Raw genomic sequence first — 18,275 nt, forward strand, 5'->3', positions numbered from 1 at the left:
TTGCTGAGAAACGGACACAGCTCTGGGAAACACATTTATTGACTGTTACATTAACTTACACCTAGGAAGAGATTTCACATTTTGTCCCAATTTTTTTGGCAATAAGAAGTTCATTAAAATGATCAAAAGTAGGTTTGCTGATGATAAATAGCAGACTCAAATGATCCTTGTTCTTGGGGTTTCACAAGAAGCAATAAGACATTTGGCACGAAGCATCTGTGGTACCATGATATTTTGATGCACCTGCTCAGCATATTGCCTCCATCAATTCTTCTAAGGTAAAGTTACATAGAGTGGAGAATTTTGAAGACAGAGATTATTCCTACACATTTCCAGATAGTGCCAAAAGGTTACTTACGATCAATTTCATATGCGTATACTTCACCATATATCATCCAATAAGGCTGAAAGACTATATCTTTAGCTAGTTCCCAAGATGCAGACTCTGCTGGGTAAAGGATTGCTTTTCTTGGAACACCAAAGCTGAGTAAGACCACTGCCATAATAACCACAATGTAAAACATGTTTGCCACCTGGAATTCGAGAGATTAAATATTCAACCTTCAAAATATCTGTACCAAAATATGATAATAATAATTGAGGTTACTGCATTGCAGAAATGCTGAATGATACCAATCATTAAAAAGTGCAGGTAATATAAAATTATTTTATATGAAATTTATTTAATTAACTCAAGTTTTTATATTTATATAAAAACTTTGCTTCTCCCCTTTTTGATGTTCTTGCACCAAAAGGCTCCCAGGATAATCATTGGTGCCATTTCTAATCAGCAACTGCACATGTAACTCTGCTCTGACTTCTCTCCCTGTCTCCATTACCTGATACACAAATCAATGCCTTCCTGCACAGTGGAAGCAGTGAAGGTGGCAATTTCATTTCTGAGAATGGTCCCATTAAATTAGATGTGATCATCAAGTTAAAAATGAATTATTTCAGCTAAATGTAAAGTTCAGATTTCAAAAAGTATAATCTAAGATTGCATTTCCTTTTCTCATTCAAGTTGTAGAACTTATCTGGAACTCTTGCAATCAACTAAAATTAAATAGCAAACGTTTGCAATGTTATCACGTATCTCCAAAATTCTTAAGGTTTGGGAAAATACACTCCAATATAGTACTAACAGAATCGTCAACATCTTAGGTAAAAAGATCCACATCAATACTTTATCTTAATTATTAGAAAACAACATTCTATTAAAATCCAGTATCACTTAACATAATCAGTTTCACTGCATTATAAAGAATTATGACAGGACTCTATCAACTTCACATTTGAAAGATTAAAGTGAAAAAATGAATCATTAAAATTTCCAAGTGATTCACTTACCATTTTACCTATCATTGTGACATAAGGCCCTGCATGCTGATTGACTGCTAGGAAATCCAGAAGTCGCACGTACCAAAATATAATATTGAGACAGTACATTATCCTCCCAGCAGTCATCACTTCCTCGGTTCCAAATCTCAGCCCCAAACCAACAAAAAACAAAACAATTGCAAGTGTGTCAGTGATGTTGAAATAGTCACTGAAATAAACTTTGATCTTCTGATTTATCTTTCCAGCTTCTGACATGAAGATCTAGACAAACAAAAATTAACAAAATTATAACAATTGCATTGAAAAATCAAAAATCCAACAGGTTATGACACAAGGCTACAATATACCTGAAAATTACTTAACACAAATGATCCACAAAATCATGCAGAAATGTGAAATAACAAAATAGAGTACTCCTTATGGAGCAATGATACAGAATCCATGAAGGAAACTAGGGAAGGAATGCAGGGGAAAAATGGATAAAAGTGGTAAACACACCAAGTTTTCAAACAAGTATTTCTGATGGCATGGAAAGCGGCCTATGAAGTGACTTTCAGAGGATTAAGGAACAGCAATGTTTTGACCAGCTCATGGTAATGGTGCAAAAAGAATAAGCTAGTGTCAGGGTGATGGGCACTGGCTCTACCTGGGAAAATGTCCAATAAAGAGTAGGAAGGAATAACAGGCAGATAGCACTGTCATGGAAAGTGTCATCAACAGTTCTATTAAGCAGTACATAATAATAAGCTGCTTGCCAACGCTCAGTTCGAGCTCCACCAGACTCTCTCAACTCATGACAGGTTCAAACAACCACAGAAGAGCTGAACTCGAGATGATGTGAGATTTCACACAGTGTGGTAATAAAGAAACCTAGCAAAGCTGGGGAGGGGAGTCACCACCAGTTGGAGTCATATGTTGTACAAAAGATGATTGTTTTGCTTATTGGAAGTCAGTCATCTCAGCTTCAGGTCATCAGTATAAGAGATCCTCAGTGTAGTTTCTCGGGTCCAACCATCTTCAGCAGCTTTGTGACCTTCCTTGCTGGGCAACATCTAAGCTTGGACTGACACATGCCAGGCAACGTCCAAAAGAAAGAGAATTCAACCGCTGTCACTTGACATTCAATGGTCTTACCATCATTGAATGCCCCAATAATGTCCTGGGGGCTAGCATTGATCAGAAACTGAACTGGAGCAGCCATGTGAATACTGTGGCTAAAAAGATCAGGTCATAAACTAGGAATTCTGGGGTGAGTAACTCACCTCCCGATTCCCCCCCACAGTCTGTTCACAATCTACAATGTCAGGAGTGTGATGACATATCCTCCATTTGCTGGGATGAGTTCAGCTCCTGCAACACACAAGCTCAAATCCATCCAGAACAAAGCAACCCACACGACTGGTACCGCATCCAACATCTTCAACATTGACTCCCTCCACTACCAATGCTAGTGGAAGTCAGTGTGTCCCATCCACAGCACACACTATAACAATCAACAAGGTTCCTTCAACTGCAACTTCCTAACCTGTGCCCTGTACTCATTGGAAATGACAAGGGTAGCAGGTTCATACTTTTAATCTCTCCTCCCACCCCATAATTGGAAATAAACTTGGCTGCTCCTCGCCATTCCTGCATCAAAATCTTGAAAGCGTTGTGGGGATGCCAGCACCGAGTGTAATGGTTCAAGACACGTCAACTTCATCTTCTCAAGGACAATTAGGGATGGATGATAAATGCTGGCCTAGTCAGTGAAACCCACAGTAAATATAGAGAGAGCAAGAACTGATTTAAGGGAAAGTGAACTAGAAAATTTGGGGGAGGACAAGATGATTAGCGCCTAGGACCTGGTAGGCAGTGGTTTCAGGCAATGAGGGAGTCAGTGTCAGAGACAGCAACCCAAGGAGGTGGGAGCATTGTTGCAGTAGGGTGGTCTTAGTGCTCGACTAAATCGAACTAGATCAAGTATGAAAAGAGCGCTAAGGTACTAACCATCTCATTTAGCATAACTGAGTATTCAGTGAGGTTCAAAAATCTGTAGTGTGGACTTGACACACTACAGGCTCCTTGATCAAATGATTTTTCAAAAAGGCACAAAACACTATTGATTGTGCACAATAATAAGCTGTGGCAAGTCCAGATGTATAATAGAATAATCCTCACCTCTCTAACTTTTTCGATGGCTAAGGTAAAAATGAAGGAAATCACAATCCATTCTTGCACAGATGGTAAATTCTCCATTTCCACCAGAACAACATAGGTGTACAGCATGAGAAATCCCAAATAGGCCAACTGCAAAGGAAACAGATTGGATTTGAGGGGGAGGGGGAGGGGAATGGGGAGGACCAAAGGTCAGGTCCTTTGGGTGCAGAAAACTGAGTAATACAGTCAGATAGTATACACAGAGGTTTAGCTCTTACCAACACTTATTCTCGTATTCCCCTACTGTTATTGTTTCAGCAGAAGAAACACCCCATCACACTCAAATCTTCACTTAATCACTTCTTTGTGGTTCATAACTTTTTCTCAATGGATGTGGCAAATTTACTTATCCTACTTCTGTTGCTGTTTAATTTCTATTTCATGAATCAACCACCTGCAGGCATCTCTTAACAGATACCAACATTATGTCCAATAACTGAATAATTTTGTATTTGGAGTTCAACATTTCAAACAAAAACAGTTACCCAGAATAATAGAATCATAGGATCTCTACTAGTCCACACTGAACCTTGGAGCATCCCACCCATACCCATCCCCTTATAACCCACTATGGGCAATTTAGCACGGCCGATCCACCTAGCCTGCACATCTTTGGACTGTGGGAGAAAACCCACACAGACATGGGGAGAACGTACAAACTCTGCACAGACAGTTGCCAGAGGATGGAATTGAACCCAGGTTCCTGGCACTGAAAGACAGCAGTGCTAACTACTGAGCCACCATGCTACCCAATGCACAGACGGATGCAATTAAGACGACTTTTTTGGATCTGGATTCATATCCTCGTACTATGGTGCTGAAACACATTTCAAATTCAAGACATCAGCCTGCATCAAGCCCCTTTTATTTTTGAGGCAACCTCTTCTCTCAAAGCCGCTTTTCCCATTACCAGCTGCTTCTTTCACCTATTCAACCTGGTCCCTAAGATCAAAGCTTCACTCTAAGTTCCTCAGATCAAAATGGTTGTAGGTGTGCCTGGACAACCCAAGTCAATGAAGGTGGTCTTTGATTCAAACAACTTTAATTTCTTGATAACAAAGTGAGGAGCTGGATGAACACAGCAGGCCAAGCAGCATCTTAGGAGCAGGAAAGCTGACGTTTCAGGCCTAGACCCTTCATCAGAATATTTCTTCTTTGAACTCTGCTAAAACAGGTCAGGGTACACTGTTTCTTTCATCTACAGGCTGGAAAAGAACAGCAGGGCAGACAGCAAGAGAAGAGCAGGAAACTCAACATTTCAGGCCAAAACACTTCATTGGGACATTGTCTTTTTTCAACTTTACTCACTGTGTTAAACCAAAACTTTGCAATGGGTGCATGGTAGAAAGAGTAAAATTTTCTGGTGAGAGGCAGCCTCCTTGGTTTCATGCGAACTGTATCTTCATGTTTCACTTCATGGTCACAGATTCCTTCTTCTTTGAATACTTCCTGTATGATATCAAGAAGAATAAAGTCCCAGAATTACTCTGCGATACAAGTTGGCCGATACAGAGAGTATGACAGGAATCTTAATACCTCATGCATCTGCTAGAATTTATCAAAAGATAAATGACAGAAGAATGCTTTTCATTAAGTTTCAGCCCGACAAAATGTTGGGCTTTTAATGTCAATATTTTAAACCAGCATTTTTGCACCATTAAGTGTGACCATCTACAGTGCTAGATGTATATTTCATTTAAAAAAAAAATACAATGACATGCATAAAGTGAGACTATTGCTTCAGATATTTAAAACTGCTGATTTGAGCAGTTTAACAAGTTATTTTGTAGCTTACAGATTAAGGTAGTCTAGGACTAATCGTAAGCAAGGCTAGTTTTATAAAATTCTAAACTTGTATAAATACTGAAATGACCATCATTTCTGCTGTAACTTACAAAGAGATGAATGGAGTACAGATCCCAATCATAAACAAACCTTGTACCTTATTAACCCCTACACTCTTCCTGCACCAAAGCACTAACACCTTCGTTTACACTGATTCACCTATATTCATTCACAATGCTATGGAGCTCAGGAGGCCATCAATGCCATGAAGATTTGTGCAAACTGCCTGATCCTACAGCAGGAACCAAGTTTGAGCAGGTATCTTTGGGGGAAGCAGAGCTGAAAACACCACCATATCTGGTAAACACAAGCTTATATTGGGGATCAGAGAAATCAGACATCACCTTGACTTCAACACCCCAAAACTCAGCTGGTGCTTTGCACTGTAAGGAGCCAAATATCATTGAATTATTTTAATAATTTTGGTTTTATACAGTTAAAAAAATACACACACTTCCACCAACCAACCAGACAGAACTAGTTTTGTTATTTTTGTCTTAAGTGCTCTATAGAATTGTTTATATCTTTACAAACATATAGAGAACTGTACGTTCTTTTTCTGGTACATGTGCTTTAAGATCACATTCTTAGTTTTTTATTTTCCCCATGATCCAGTTATTACATTTTCATTCTCTCACTTCAACTTGTCCCTTTTGATCATCTTTTTCCCTTCATAGTACAAGGACAGAAATCAGGCGACACCAGGTTACAGCCCAACAGGTTTATGTGAAATCACAAGCTTTTGCAACGTTGCCCCGTTGTCAGGTGAAGTGACAGAGAAGCACACAGACACAGATTTTACAGGCAGAGATCACTGATCCGTAGGATCAAAAGATCATACAAATAGTACAAATGGAGTGTTGACAGGCCACATAATAGGTTTCTGCAGGTGAACCAAGAGTGCCAGGCGATGGGAGTAAAATGGCAACAGCCAAATAACAAACAAAGGGATGACCTATAAACCGATGAAATGAGGCAGAGAGATAATTACAAAAAATTAAAAATAATGTGATATTGGATTATACGACTGGAATAACATGATAGGATTGAAGAGTCACATGCTGAGGGTCTAACCAAAGTAACACATTATCCAAACTGTACAAACTAATTAAGATGGAGAGATCATAACAATTTATGAAGGTGATGATGACAAAATAAGACAGTAAGGAAGATTTTGCACAGATATAGAAGTGGGATGGAGTCACATGTAGTGCGAAATGAGCCCAAGATCACGGTTGATGTTATCTTCATGGGTACGGGACATGGCTATCAGATTCTCCTCAGTGATTCTGCGTTGTTGTGTATCTCAAAGGCTGCCTTGAGGACATGTACCCAAAGATCGGAGGCTGCATGTCCTTGACCACTAAAGTGTTGCCCCTCTGGGAGGGAACATTCCTGTCTGGTGATTGTTGCATGGTGTCCATTCATTCATTCGTTGTGGTGTCTTGCCAATACAGCATGCCTTAAGGCATACTTGCCCGCAGTGTACGAGATGGACAACAGTGGCTGAGTCACATGAGTATTTGCCACGTATGCGGTGGGTGTTGTTCCCACGTGTGATGGTAGTGTCCATGTCAACGATTTGGTATGTCCTGTAGCGGTTGCTGTGGCAGGGGCGTGTGGTGTTGTGGTTAATGTTGCCCTGAAAGCTGGGTAGTTTGCATGAACAGTAGTTTTTATTTTAAAAAAGGTTTGGTGGTGGTTTGAAAGAAGTGGAGGTTCTTGGAGGCTATTATGTTATTCCAGTCATTTGGTTTATCTTCCGCGCCACCTTGTTATTAATTTTTTGTAAATGTCCCTCAGCCTCATTTAATCAGATTTTAGGTCATGCCTTTGCTCGTTGACAGTGTTGATCACCTGAAGAAATTGCTTAGTCAGCCCATTGGGAGTCCCCAAGGAGTGTTGACTTTTTCAATAGGTCGTGGGATATGGGCTTAGCTGGATAGGTCACCACTTGTTGCCCAGAAAGTACTTAAAAGTCAACCAGATTGCAGGGGGTCTGGCATCACATATCGTGCAGACCAGGCTAAGACATCAGGTTTTGTTCCCTCAAGGACGCCGGTAAACATTATGGGTTTTTATGACGACCATTGTGCACCGCATTCAAATTTAACCATCCACCAGGTTAAGATGAGAATCTATGTCCTATTCCATTAGCCTGGGGTTTTAGATTACTAGATCAGTGATATTACCACAGGAGCACTGATTCCCCCTTTAACAGTTTAGTTTCATTTTGTACAATTATTCTTATGGACTCTACCAGAATCAATCTTACCATTGAGATTTGATCAGTTGGGCTCTGAAAGTTATGTTCACTGTCTTCCATGTTCATTTGATGAGCATCTTCGGTTTGAGGAATATGAGACATTTCAGCCTTGGTTTTAAATTCCAGCATGAGAATAGCAGGTGGGAAGAGAATACTAAGAATAACCTGACCAAAAAATAAATGCATTGAGTCAACTTCAACACTATCCTTCTGACAGTTTTGTTAAATGCCCTGGTTCAAGCCCTGACCAGAGTTGCTCTTTAAATAGGAGACTATTGTTCTTTCAGTTTCCTGGCCCAACCATCTCCTTTTCACCACATTTCCTCAACACCTCCATTCCATAAGCAGGATGGTATGAAACAATTTTCATTTTTTTTCGTGAACAGATGCCCAGCCAGATCCCATCTTCTATCACCTTGCATCATCTGCTGGAACTTGTTCTCACATTAAACAACTTCTTGTTTTAACCAAACTTACTGCCTGCAAAGAAGTCAATCCAAACGTCTTCCAACCAGATAAAACCATGGATGAACTGGGAGATCCACTGCCTAGTGAAGTCCAAGTCATATGATCCTGACCATTACACTGGACTTCCATAATGCCATTAGAGATGCCAAAATGCAATACCAGACTAAGCTAGAGGCCCAAACTGAACATAGGTTGTAAAGGCCTTTCCACAAACCAACAGGCTACAAAGCAAAGCAGAACAGAATAGAGGACAAAAACTCATCATTCCTCGATGTGCTCAATGCATTTTACACTTGTTTTGAACACAAGGTCAGGCAAATGGTGTCACTTGCTCCAACAGCTTCAGATACAACTGTTTCCTCCGTCACCACTGGGGACGTCAGATCGGTCTCAGAGCCTACCCACTGAGAGCGATTGGCTGAGATGGAGTCCCTGGCCATGCACTCAGATCCTGCATGTACCAGCTGGTGGCAGATTTACTGACATCTTTAATGTCTCCTTAACTACGATGTGAAGTCCCACCTACCTCACGAAGACCATCAACATCCTGGCTCAAAAGAAAACTCATGCTGCATGCCTCAATGACTACTGCCTGATGGCTCAGGCCTCTATAATCAGAATGTGCTTCAAGAGGTTAGTCATGGCTTATATCAGCTCCAGCCTCCCAGCCTGCCCTGATCCCTTGCAATTCGCCTACTGAAGCAACTGGCCTGCAGCAGACGCCATCTCCCTGTCCTACACTCATCCCTGGAACATCTGGATAGCAAGGATACCTGCATCAAGCTCCTACATATTGTCTACAGCTCCACCTTCAACACGTGACAAGCCCAACCAAACTAATTTTCAAACTCCCAGGACCTATGTCTCTGATCCACCTGCAACTGGATCCTCGACTTCCTGATCCACAGACTGCAGTGAGAACAGCCAAAAGCACCTCCTGCACAATAATGCAACATCGACACCCCACAAGGATGCACGCTCTGCCCTGCTCTCTACTCCCTGTACACTCAAGACTGTCTGGCCAAATTTCATCCAAACTCCATCTACAAGTTCGTTGATAACATCATTAGTATAGGCCAGATATCAAAGAGTGACGAGACAGAACACAGGAAAGAAAAAGTATGTGCTTGGGGACACGGTGTAAAAATAATAGTCTCAGCCTCAATTTCAGCAAAAGAGGTAGTCATTGACTTCAGGAAGGAGAGGGCATACCCCTAATCACTGGAACCAAGGCAGAGATGGCTGAGAGCATCAAGTTCCTTGGAATGACAATCACCAACAATCTGTCCTTGTCTAACCACATTCATGTGATTGTGAAAAAGAAAAATCACAATAATGCCTCTACTTTCTCTGGAGACGAAGGAAATTTGGCACGTCTAAGTATACATTTGGACTTTTATAGATGCACCACAGAAAGCACTCTATCTGAATGCACCACAGCTTGGTACAGCAACTGCTCTGCCCAGGGCCATAAGAAACTACGGCGAGTATGTGAACACAGCTCTGTCATCACACAAGGCAGCCTTCTATCTATACTTTTCGCTGCCTCAGAAAGGCATCCAACAAAATCAAAGGCCTTTCCTACCCAGTTATAATGTCTTCCAACATCTTCTGTTGGGCAGATGATGCAAAACCTTAAAACACACAAATCGACAGATTCAAGAATAGCATCTTCCTCAATATGGTGATCAACCATTCTATATCATAATCTCTGCCTGCATTTCATTTTGCTTTTTTGTGGTTTGCTATATCCCCCATCTTTTACTTTCAAAACTTTTGGAATGGCAATTATTCAGAATCTTGCCAGCCCCACCTCCTCTCGACACTTCCTTTTGTTTTATCCATCATTTCTTTCACTCTTTGGACTTACACACAAATGCGTTCCATCACTCCTTCCTTCAAACTATTCACAGACCTAGTCCTCCTCCTCTTTCCATCCTGAGCTCTTTCAATTGCTTGCTATTACATTCCTATATTTCCCCCCCACTCCCTTCCAATGAAAGGTCACAGAGCAAAAATATTAACAACAGCAAGATACTGTGATAGACCCTGTGGATTACAAATCAGAATTTATGTTCCAAGTCCATGCCCTTTTACCAGAACCCCACAGATCTCTCTTGCTCTCTCTCATTTTCAACTCTATGGCACCACAAATTGACCAGACCTACTGAGCATTTCTAGGATTATCATCTTATTCCATTCAGTCTGTGCTTGTTTTCTGGAAGAGCCACATACCTAATTACTCTCATTTTCCTTAATGAAATCCAGCATGTGATAAATGTTACCTTGTACCATGAATTTTTTCTCATATTCAGCCTTCCCATCCACATGTCTGACAGCAGCATTTGGGTGCACGTGTGTGCTACAAATGGACGAAGTCTTGAGTGAACAGCTAATTTGAGGCAGGTCGAGTTGCTCCAGTTTTTCAATTCATAAGTCAGTAACTTCATGGCCATAGTTTCATCTTGCCTGAAGGACTGATCCAATAAATCAACTGCTAATTGACCAAATTCACTGAAACAAAAAAAAAAGCAATATTTAAATATTAATGTTGCCTCTCAAGTTCCAATTCAATTGGAGATCACTTGTTTAAACAAAAATGACAGCCTGATGTAAACAATCACATGTACCTGCTGTTGCAAATCAACAAAAACAGCTCTAATGAGGTAGCAGGCGTACTAATAGAGCGCTTGTCTTTGAATTACTGCTAATTCCAAATTAAGCACATTATTTCAAGGAAATATAGCGGTTAATTTATTTTATAAAAGTCTAGTTCAAATTTAGGCCTAGGCTACTTTTAACAAAAGTTGAAAAAGAAAATGTGTCAGAAACGCTGAAGCTTCCCAAGCTGAAAGTTAACATTGCATTTAACAGGATCTGCACATTACATGTTTTTCGTTGAAAGCACCACCGTCCGTATTCAACCTGCACCAAAATTTCATTTATCTTTGGCTTCAGAAACCCTCAAATTGAAATTTCTAAGCCCCAAGTTCAAACTCTTTTGCGGACTCTCCCTACTTTATTCTTCTCCATCCTGTCAAGAATACAGCTTCCCTCTAATTTTAGCCTCTTTCTGGGCATTAAAAAAAACTTTCATCCACAAATGGCTGCTATGCCTTTAGCAAATCTCAGCCTTTGGAACTCCCTTCCTTACTATCAACTTCTTCATTTAGACTGCGCTCCAAAAACCTCCAAAAATGCTGTTAGATATTCTTCCCGTGATCTCCTCTGCTAAACAGATAGTAAGAACTGCTTTTGCTGGAGTCTGAGATAACACTGTGAGAAACTGGAGGAACACAGTAGGCCAGGCAGCACCAGAGCAGCAAGGCTGACATTTTGGGTCAGGGCTCTTCTTCAGAAATGGACTCTTTGTTTTGCCACTTTTCTGTTCAGAGCACAAGGGATGTTATAAGTCATAATACTGGATACCATGCACTGGAATACCGGCCTCACGAATTCTTTTCTCTTTTTGAGACACAGGAAAGCAACAACTTATGGTACTCTCACAGCTAAGGCAACAGTTGAAAAGCAACACTGGCAAAATGTTGGGATAAGGGCCCAAATAAATTTCTTAGTTGGGGGTTAAATGCAACATGGTGCGATATAAATCAGTGTTTAAAAAGGGTGCAAATTAGAATTGGCTCTGTGTATGGTAAACATGTATACAATTTTATTAACTCTGAGGATGGACTGTTCTGATAAAACCGCTTAGCACCAAAACACAAAACTACTTGCATAATTATTAAATGCTACACCATGGACATTTTATAAAGACTGACCTGGAAGACTGTTTGAGTTCTTCAGAAGTATCATCAACTACATCACTCTGTTTTGCCTCACAGGACATAGATCGATTTAGCTTGCATGCAACTAAAGCCTTGGCCATGGACTCTTCTCCATGCTGCCAGAAAAACATGGCCATTTTCTGCCGCTTCATTAGTACAGCCCAGACAAGCAGCTCGTTGAAAGGGTAAGGAAAACGTTTGGTCTCTGGGTCATCAATGTCCACAACCTCATCTTTGGTTCTCTTTTTCTTCCCCTGATCAACAGAGGATTCAGGCTGAAAAAAACAAAGACAATCCAGCTATTTTGTTTATTACTGACTGGAAACCAGTTAGAAAAACAGCAACTTGCTGTGATGCAAGGCTGAATTTGTATTAAATGTACAATATACGGGGCCCCATACCCTGACTGCGCTGGCAAAATACAAAAAGCTTTCTTTAAGACGCCAAAAGCAACTTCAAACAATTAAATACATTTATGAATTTCAAATTTTTGCTCCTATCCTCGAAACCTCAACACCCTGTGAGACAAACAGCTCAGCAGGTGCCTGGTGTCCTTTACAAAGTACTGTGTTCGAGATCCAAGTAGGACAGATATACAAACCATCTGTTAATACCTTGGGTTTGTAAGGCTGTGCAGTTTTAATGAAGTGATTATGTCGAGTCTTCTCTTTTTTATCTGCTCGATTAGTCAGGGACTCTTGGTGCTTACGTAACTGAGGTATACTACTTGATGAATGCCTTCCAGATCGCTAGATTGAATATACAAAAGAAAAAGTTGTTAGAGAATGTTACGGACAGGGTTTTGCTCTTCAAATATAATTTTTTAAAAAATCACCAGTGGTGCTGCAAAAGCACTTCCATTCAGGATTAAGGCCTGGAATAACCTCTCATATACTTCTCGCTCAAGTTGCAAGGAGCAAAACAGTTAATAACATCAATGAACCTTTTTCTTTAAATGCCAATTTAACAACTGAATGGACATGGAAGGCACAAACTAAAAATCATAGGAACAAATAAAGTAGAAAAATATGGAACAAATAAAAACAAGTTGCTGGAGAAACCCAACAGGTCTGGCAGCATCTGTGGCAAAGAACAATTTACGTTGTAAGTGCAATTACCCTTCAGGATTTGAAATGTTCAGGATTCTGATGGCGATTTCTATTTTTGTATATTTCACCTCTCCAGAGTTCACAGTGCTTTATTATAGGACAATATGGAAATGGTTTTACCTCCCCATCCCAACTTGTTACTTCATAATCGCTTCAGAGGTCAGTTTGCTGGTAGTTAATGCAATATTCCAGAAAGAGAACGTACCCTATTATTTCCATGGAGGTTGTTGTAGATAATGCGGAAACGTTTCTTTGTGTATGTACATCGATAAGTTCCACCCATAAGATATTCAATGACAAGGCCCACATCAATCAAAGTGATTTTATAATCTGAAGGGAGATTACCCTATGGAATAAAAAAAGTCATTGAAAATGATTGAATCAGTCAACATCAATAACGTCCTATTCCAGTAAAACCTGTGACCAGCTAGAACCAGTTTGTACTTTATACAATTCTCAGAGACTGGATTCAAAGATGGAAGAACAAGTTCAAACTAAAATATGTTTCTTGCCAAAGCCCAACAATAGCCTAAACATTCCAAAAAATAATTCAAAACGTACATGCAGTCAACAAGAGCAACAATTCAGAAAAATTAAGGCTCTATCCTGCTATCAAATAGGCAACTTCCTAGATTGCTAATGTTGATTTTGGGTTCCTGCTGTCTTGGCATCCTAAATTCAGTTCTCTGCTGAAGGGCAGCTGCTGTGCACTCTTTTTATTCACTTCTGCATCGCTTGCCAGCCAGCATTTATGGCCCATGGAGAGAGAATAGGAGGAGAACATAAAAAGGAAAAGGGACCTGGCAAGCAGTGTGGAGCTCTGAACAGAGTGGCTTACCCTGCCATCTTCTTGATACTTCAAGGGGAGCTTAAAAGGTGGTGGTGTTGCCATCCATCCACTGCCCTTGTCCTTCTAGATGGAAGTGGTTGTGGGTTTGGAAGGTGCTTTTGAAGGATCTTTGATGAATTTCAGCAATGCATCTTATAGATGTATTGGCAGCGAAGGGAGTGGGTGTTTACAGATATGATACCGATGTAAGGAAGTGATGAAAATGTGAATTTCCACCAGATTAAGACAGTGAGAGATGCGGCACTCTGCCTCCCAATAACTAACTTAGCGTCAGCAACTCATGTTGAGGTAGGTAAGCTTTCATTCACTTTCCGATGCTCGTTAAGTCTTTATCAAAGAGCCTTGTTTGCAATATTCTTCTTAAAACATGCCATTAAGTCATTCTGGTTTGCCTGTCTTTCACAAACGACAGTTTGTCGAGACATTTGCTGACCTTAACGAATTGACCGTTCGGCCCTTTGAGCCTGCTCCATCATACAGTAAGATCATGGTTGATACGGTTGTGGTCTCGGCTTCACTTTGCTTGTTTAACAAAAATCCAACACTATAAGATGACCCTCCACTATCTTCTGAGGGAGACCATTCCGCACTTCAACAAGACAAGAGTAAAGCGCACTGATCTATTAAACGGGAGGCCTCTTACACTGCTGGTTGGTAGTCTTCCTCAAGAGGTAATATCCTCTAGAATTCCATCCTACTTATTTTCCTTAACACCCAGTATGTTTTAATATCATCCCTCATTCTTCATTCCTCTAAACTCCAATGAAAATAGGCCCGCCCTGTTCACCTATTCTTCACGGGATATACCTTTCATCCCAGGAATGAGACAAGTATCTTTTCTGAAGATGAATTTTGGAAGCAATTCTATGTTAGCAAAGAACAATTCACAAAAAGATAGAGAAATAAAGTTTCTAAATATTCAAGAAATTTGCATACTCCCTTCAATGGTAAATTTTATAGGGACCAGGGTACCCCTGCATTCAATATTTTTTTCTGTTTTGATAGATCAATAGTAAGAATCTATGTCATGTCCTTTACAGGAAAACTTACAATTTGGACAATTTAAATATGTCAGTGTGAAAATCTGACATTTTTAAAAACGTACATTTATAAACTGCCATAAATATTGTCAGAGATCTACCTGCTACCACGCAGCTTAAAAAGGTAAGCAGAAAATTTACCTGCTTAACATCTCGCACGAGATGAAGTAGCGTCGGATTGGTTGGACCTTGCTTCTGCAATGAAACAATAAAATTGAAGTGGTCAAAGTATTTGAGAGCAGCAAAAGGTAGATTAAAACAATCAAAAGGTACAGGTGGTGGTAAAAGCTTAGCTCACTTTACATGCACTTTATATTAACCAATAATCAAAACATTTCCCCAAATAAGGAACCACTAGCACAACTACCAGCATTTATGATTCAAGTAGCTGAAATATTTACATAAAATTTGAAAACATATTATCCCTCAGATCTAATTTGCGCACTTGAGATTAATATTGCTATGTTTAGGCTTCCTTGCACTTACTGTGTTGTACAGTTCTTCAAGCCTTGGGATTGTGAGGAACTTGTGCATGCTAACTCCATTCTCAATGAGAAGTTTCACAAATTCCACTCGGTCCATAACAAGAGCATCCAACATTGCTTGCTCCAGTGATCCCACCTGCAACATTCAATAAACTCAACGATAAAGTCTGACCTACTGTCCAGCAACATTAAACATGAAAAAAAACATACAAATGAGATCAGAACTTCACAAGTTATATGTAAAAAGCCACCTTTAACTTCACAATGACAGGAAAAAAAGTCAAATAATAATCAACTGGTATTATCAATCCCATTGTTTGCTGCATTATTCTTAAAAGAACATGAATGTTTACATACCAGCCACTGCTGCCCGTAAACAAACGCATGGTTCTTCGCAATGTCCACTCTGTCCCAAGCAAGAGTCAAGATCAACTGATCAAATGCAGATGAATTGGTACCTGAATTTAAAACAGTTACAGCTTCAGTGAGATACATGAACTGGCTATTTGGAACAGGCTGTAGAAAAGACGCAGTACATTCACGTTGTGTGTCATAGCCATTGTCAGAACTAATTTTCAGGCTCGTCTTTCTAGTTACAGGGACAGAATTTGATTATATTTTGATTATTGATGAGTTCACATTCAAGCAGGACAGATGGCTTAAACAGAAGTAAAATGCCGACGGCATCTTAATTCTACTTCAAGTTCATGGACAGCCTTTGCCATAGGGTGCACACAATAATAATCCCCGAGAGATCTATTTTTAAAGCTTCAATTCCCACCATAAATCTCATTGTCCTTAACTAGCAATCAGGTGGATTTTTGCTGCTCAAAGTTACTTTCTCTAATTTCTGCGTTATGCACCTAACCTGCCTCATGCTGAAATAATAGGAACTGCTGATGCTGGAGAATCCGAGATAACAAAGTGTAGAGCTGGACGAACACAGCAGGCCAAGCAGATTCTTAGGAGCACAAAAGCTGACGTTTCAGGCCTAGACCCTTCTTCATCTTTCTGAAGGGTTTAGGCCTGAAACATCAGCTTTGGTGCTCCTAAGATGCTGCTTGGTCTGCTGTGTTCATCCAGCTCTACACTTTGCTGCCTCATTCTGAACCTTCATGTTTCTATCACTTTCAGCAGCTTACCACCACCACTCAAGGATTTGAGTTCCAGGGCTGTCACCAAGCTTCAAATCAGTATAACTCTGCTTTCAGATTGAATACCAAAGCACAGAAACTATTTTGATCTGTATTCATTATTTAAAACTTAAGCTAATGTGAGATTTAAGAAAGACACATGATTCTGTTACCACAGCAGATTTTCAAGTTTGCAATTTATATGATACAACGTAATCGGTTTTATTGAAATGTACTTGATGACCAATCAAACTGACTATTTCGTGAATCACTTTACTTCCATCTTCGTCATTATTGGATTTATTACATCTGGGTGAAAAGTCTGAGCTGATAGAAAAGAATTTGTTTGCACTCTGACCAAGCACTGGTGAAAGGTTATTCAGCATCTGCATTCTGATGGCACAGTGGTTAGCACTGTGGCCTCACAATGCCAAGGACCCAGGTTCGATCCCAGCCTCGGGACAATTGTTCATGTGGAGTTTGCACGTTCTCCCCAAATCTGTGTGGGTTTCCTCTCAGTCCAAAGGTGTGCAGGTTAGTTGAATTGGCCTTAATGAGAAAAAAATAGTTGCTTGTAGCTTCCAGGGATGTACAGATTAGGTTGGTGAGCCATGGTTAAAAAATAAACATGTGGGGCGACAGGAATAGGGTCGAGGTCTGGTGCAGACTCAATGGGCCAGATAGCTTCATTCAACACTGTAGCGATTCTATGATTCTGCATTTACAGAATATCATGCAGCAAACAGGGCTCTCAGAATTGTAAGAGATCTTAACTTTGATTCTTAAATGGCTTTTTGTTAGCAATATTTAACAAGTAAACACATCCAGTCACCAGTATAACTGCACTTGATATACTGGGCATAAAAACATGTTCAGCAAAGCACACAACTCAGGAGTGAGTTTTAAAAAAGTAGTTCAGCTACAGTTGCCAAGGAAGCTGTTGAAGCCCAGGATACTTACCCTTTAACAGTGCTGTCAAAATGGCCACATCTATGTCTTGGTGCTCCTCAGCTCCAATGTGATAAACGGTTATCTGAAATCACATGCAATATGATCAAAATGCAGACAGAAGACTCACTCCTTTTCTCTGAAGTATACAACGGCTTTTCTAAATGAAAAATTCGTATAAAAGCATTTTAAAAAAATCTTAGCAACTATTTGTGCAGACAAATGATTTTAGTGAATGAATACATCTCAATCATGTGATTGTGGTGAACCAGTCCCTGAATGAGGGACATTGCAGGTGGAGCACAGAAGAATATTTTCCAAAACAACCACAGATCATTTCTTGACAATTTTCTGCAAGCATTCATCTAATCGAGATCTGTTCAAAGTTTTGCATTGCGAGTATCTCATAATTATCTCTAGTTGATTGAGCGCCTCATTCGAAAGCTTGAGTGACTGTACACCTGTGCCCATTCCTGTTGGAGCTCGGGGTAATGGATTTCATGAGATGAGAGATGTAGTTCAGGTTAAAATCATCCATTACATAGGAACTATTCTGATTCCTCAAGATTCCCCTTCAGCGCACCAACCTGAGGCTTTGTTTAGGGGATATATATCTCCAAGCCAAATATCAAAAATGAGGTTTGGAATGACAACAGTAACTATACTTTAGAACGGTTGTAAAACACTTTTAGATTGCCCCAAGTTGTGGAAAGTGCTGTATAAATGCACACACTTTCTCAGCCTTCACTACAGCCTTGAAAACAAATCCTAGTTTTTCCTCCCATTTCACAGAATACGCATTTTGATAT

General features: G+C 40.1%; 1 protein-coding gene across 1 annotated transcript in view; it reads right to left on the bottom strand.

Moving 5' to 3' along the window:
• Positions 1-18,275, bottom strand: part of trpm7 (transient receptor potential cation channel, subfamily M, member 7) — a 130,585-nt gene that overhangs the window by 62,645 nt on the left and 49,665 nt on the right. The window contains exons 10-22 of the mRNA XM_059639294.1: positions 17,479-17,551; positions 15,743-15,843; positions 15,387-15,521; positions 15,042-15,095; positions 13,216-13,356; positions 12,516-12,650; positions 11,896-12,176; positions 10,402-10,630; positions 7,658-7,813; positions 4,846-4,986; positions 3,499-3,627; positions 1,348-1,599; positions 359-533 (exon numbers count right to left, since the gene is read on the bottom strand). Of these exons, the coding sequence (XP_059495277.1) occupies positions 359-533; positions 1,348-1,599; positions 3,499-3,627; positions 4,846-4,986; positions 7,658-7,813; positions 10,402-10,630; positions 11,896-12,176; positions 12,516-12,650; positions 13,216-13,356; positions 15,042-15,095; positions 15,387-15,521; positions 15,743-15,843; positions 17,479-17,551 (2,002 nt within the window). The remainder of the gene's footprint in view (positions 1-358; positions 534-1,347; positions 1,600-3,498; positions 3,628-4,845; positions 4,987-7,657; positions 7,814-10,401; positions 10,631-11,895; positions 12,177-12,515; positions 12,651-13,215; positions 13,357-15,041; positions 15,096-15,386; positions 15,522-15,742; positions 15,844-17,478; positions 17,552-18,275) is intronic.

This window comes from Stegostoma tigrinum, chromosome 33 (genome assembly GCF_030684315.1).
Source record: "Stegostoma tigrinum isolate sSteTig4 chromosome 33, sSteTig4.hap1, whole genome shotgun sequence".
Classification (NCBI taxonomy): Eukaryota; Metazoa; Chordata; class Chondrichthyes; order Orectolobiformes; family Stegostomatidae; genus Stegostoma; species Stegostoma tigrinum.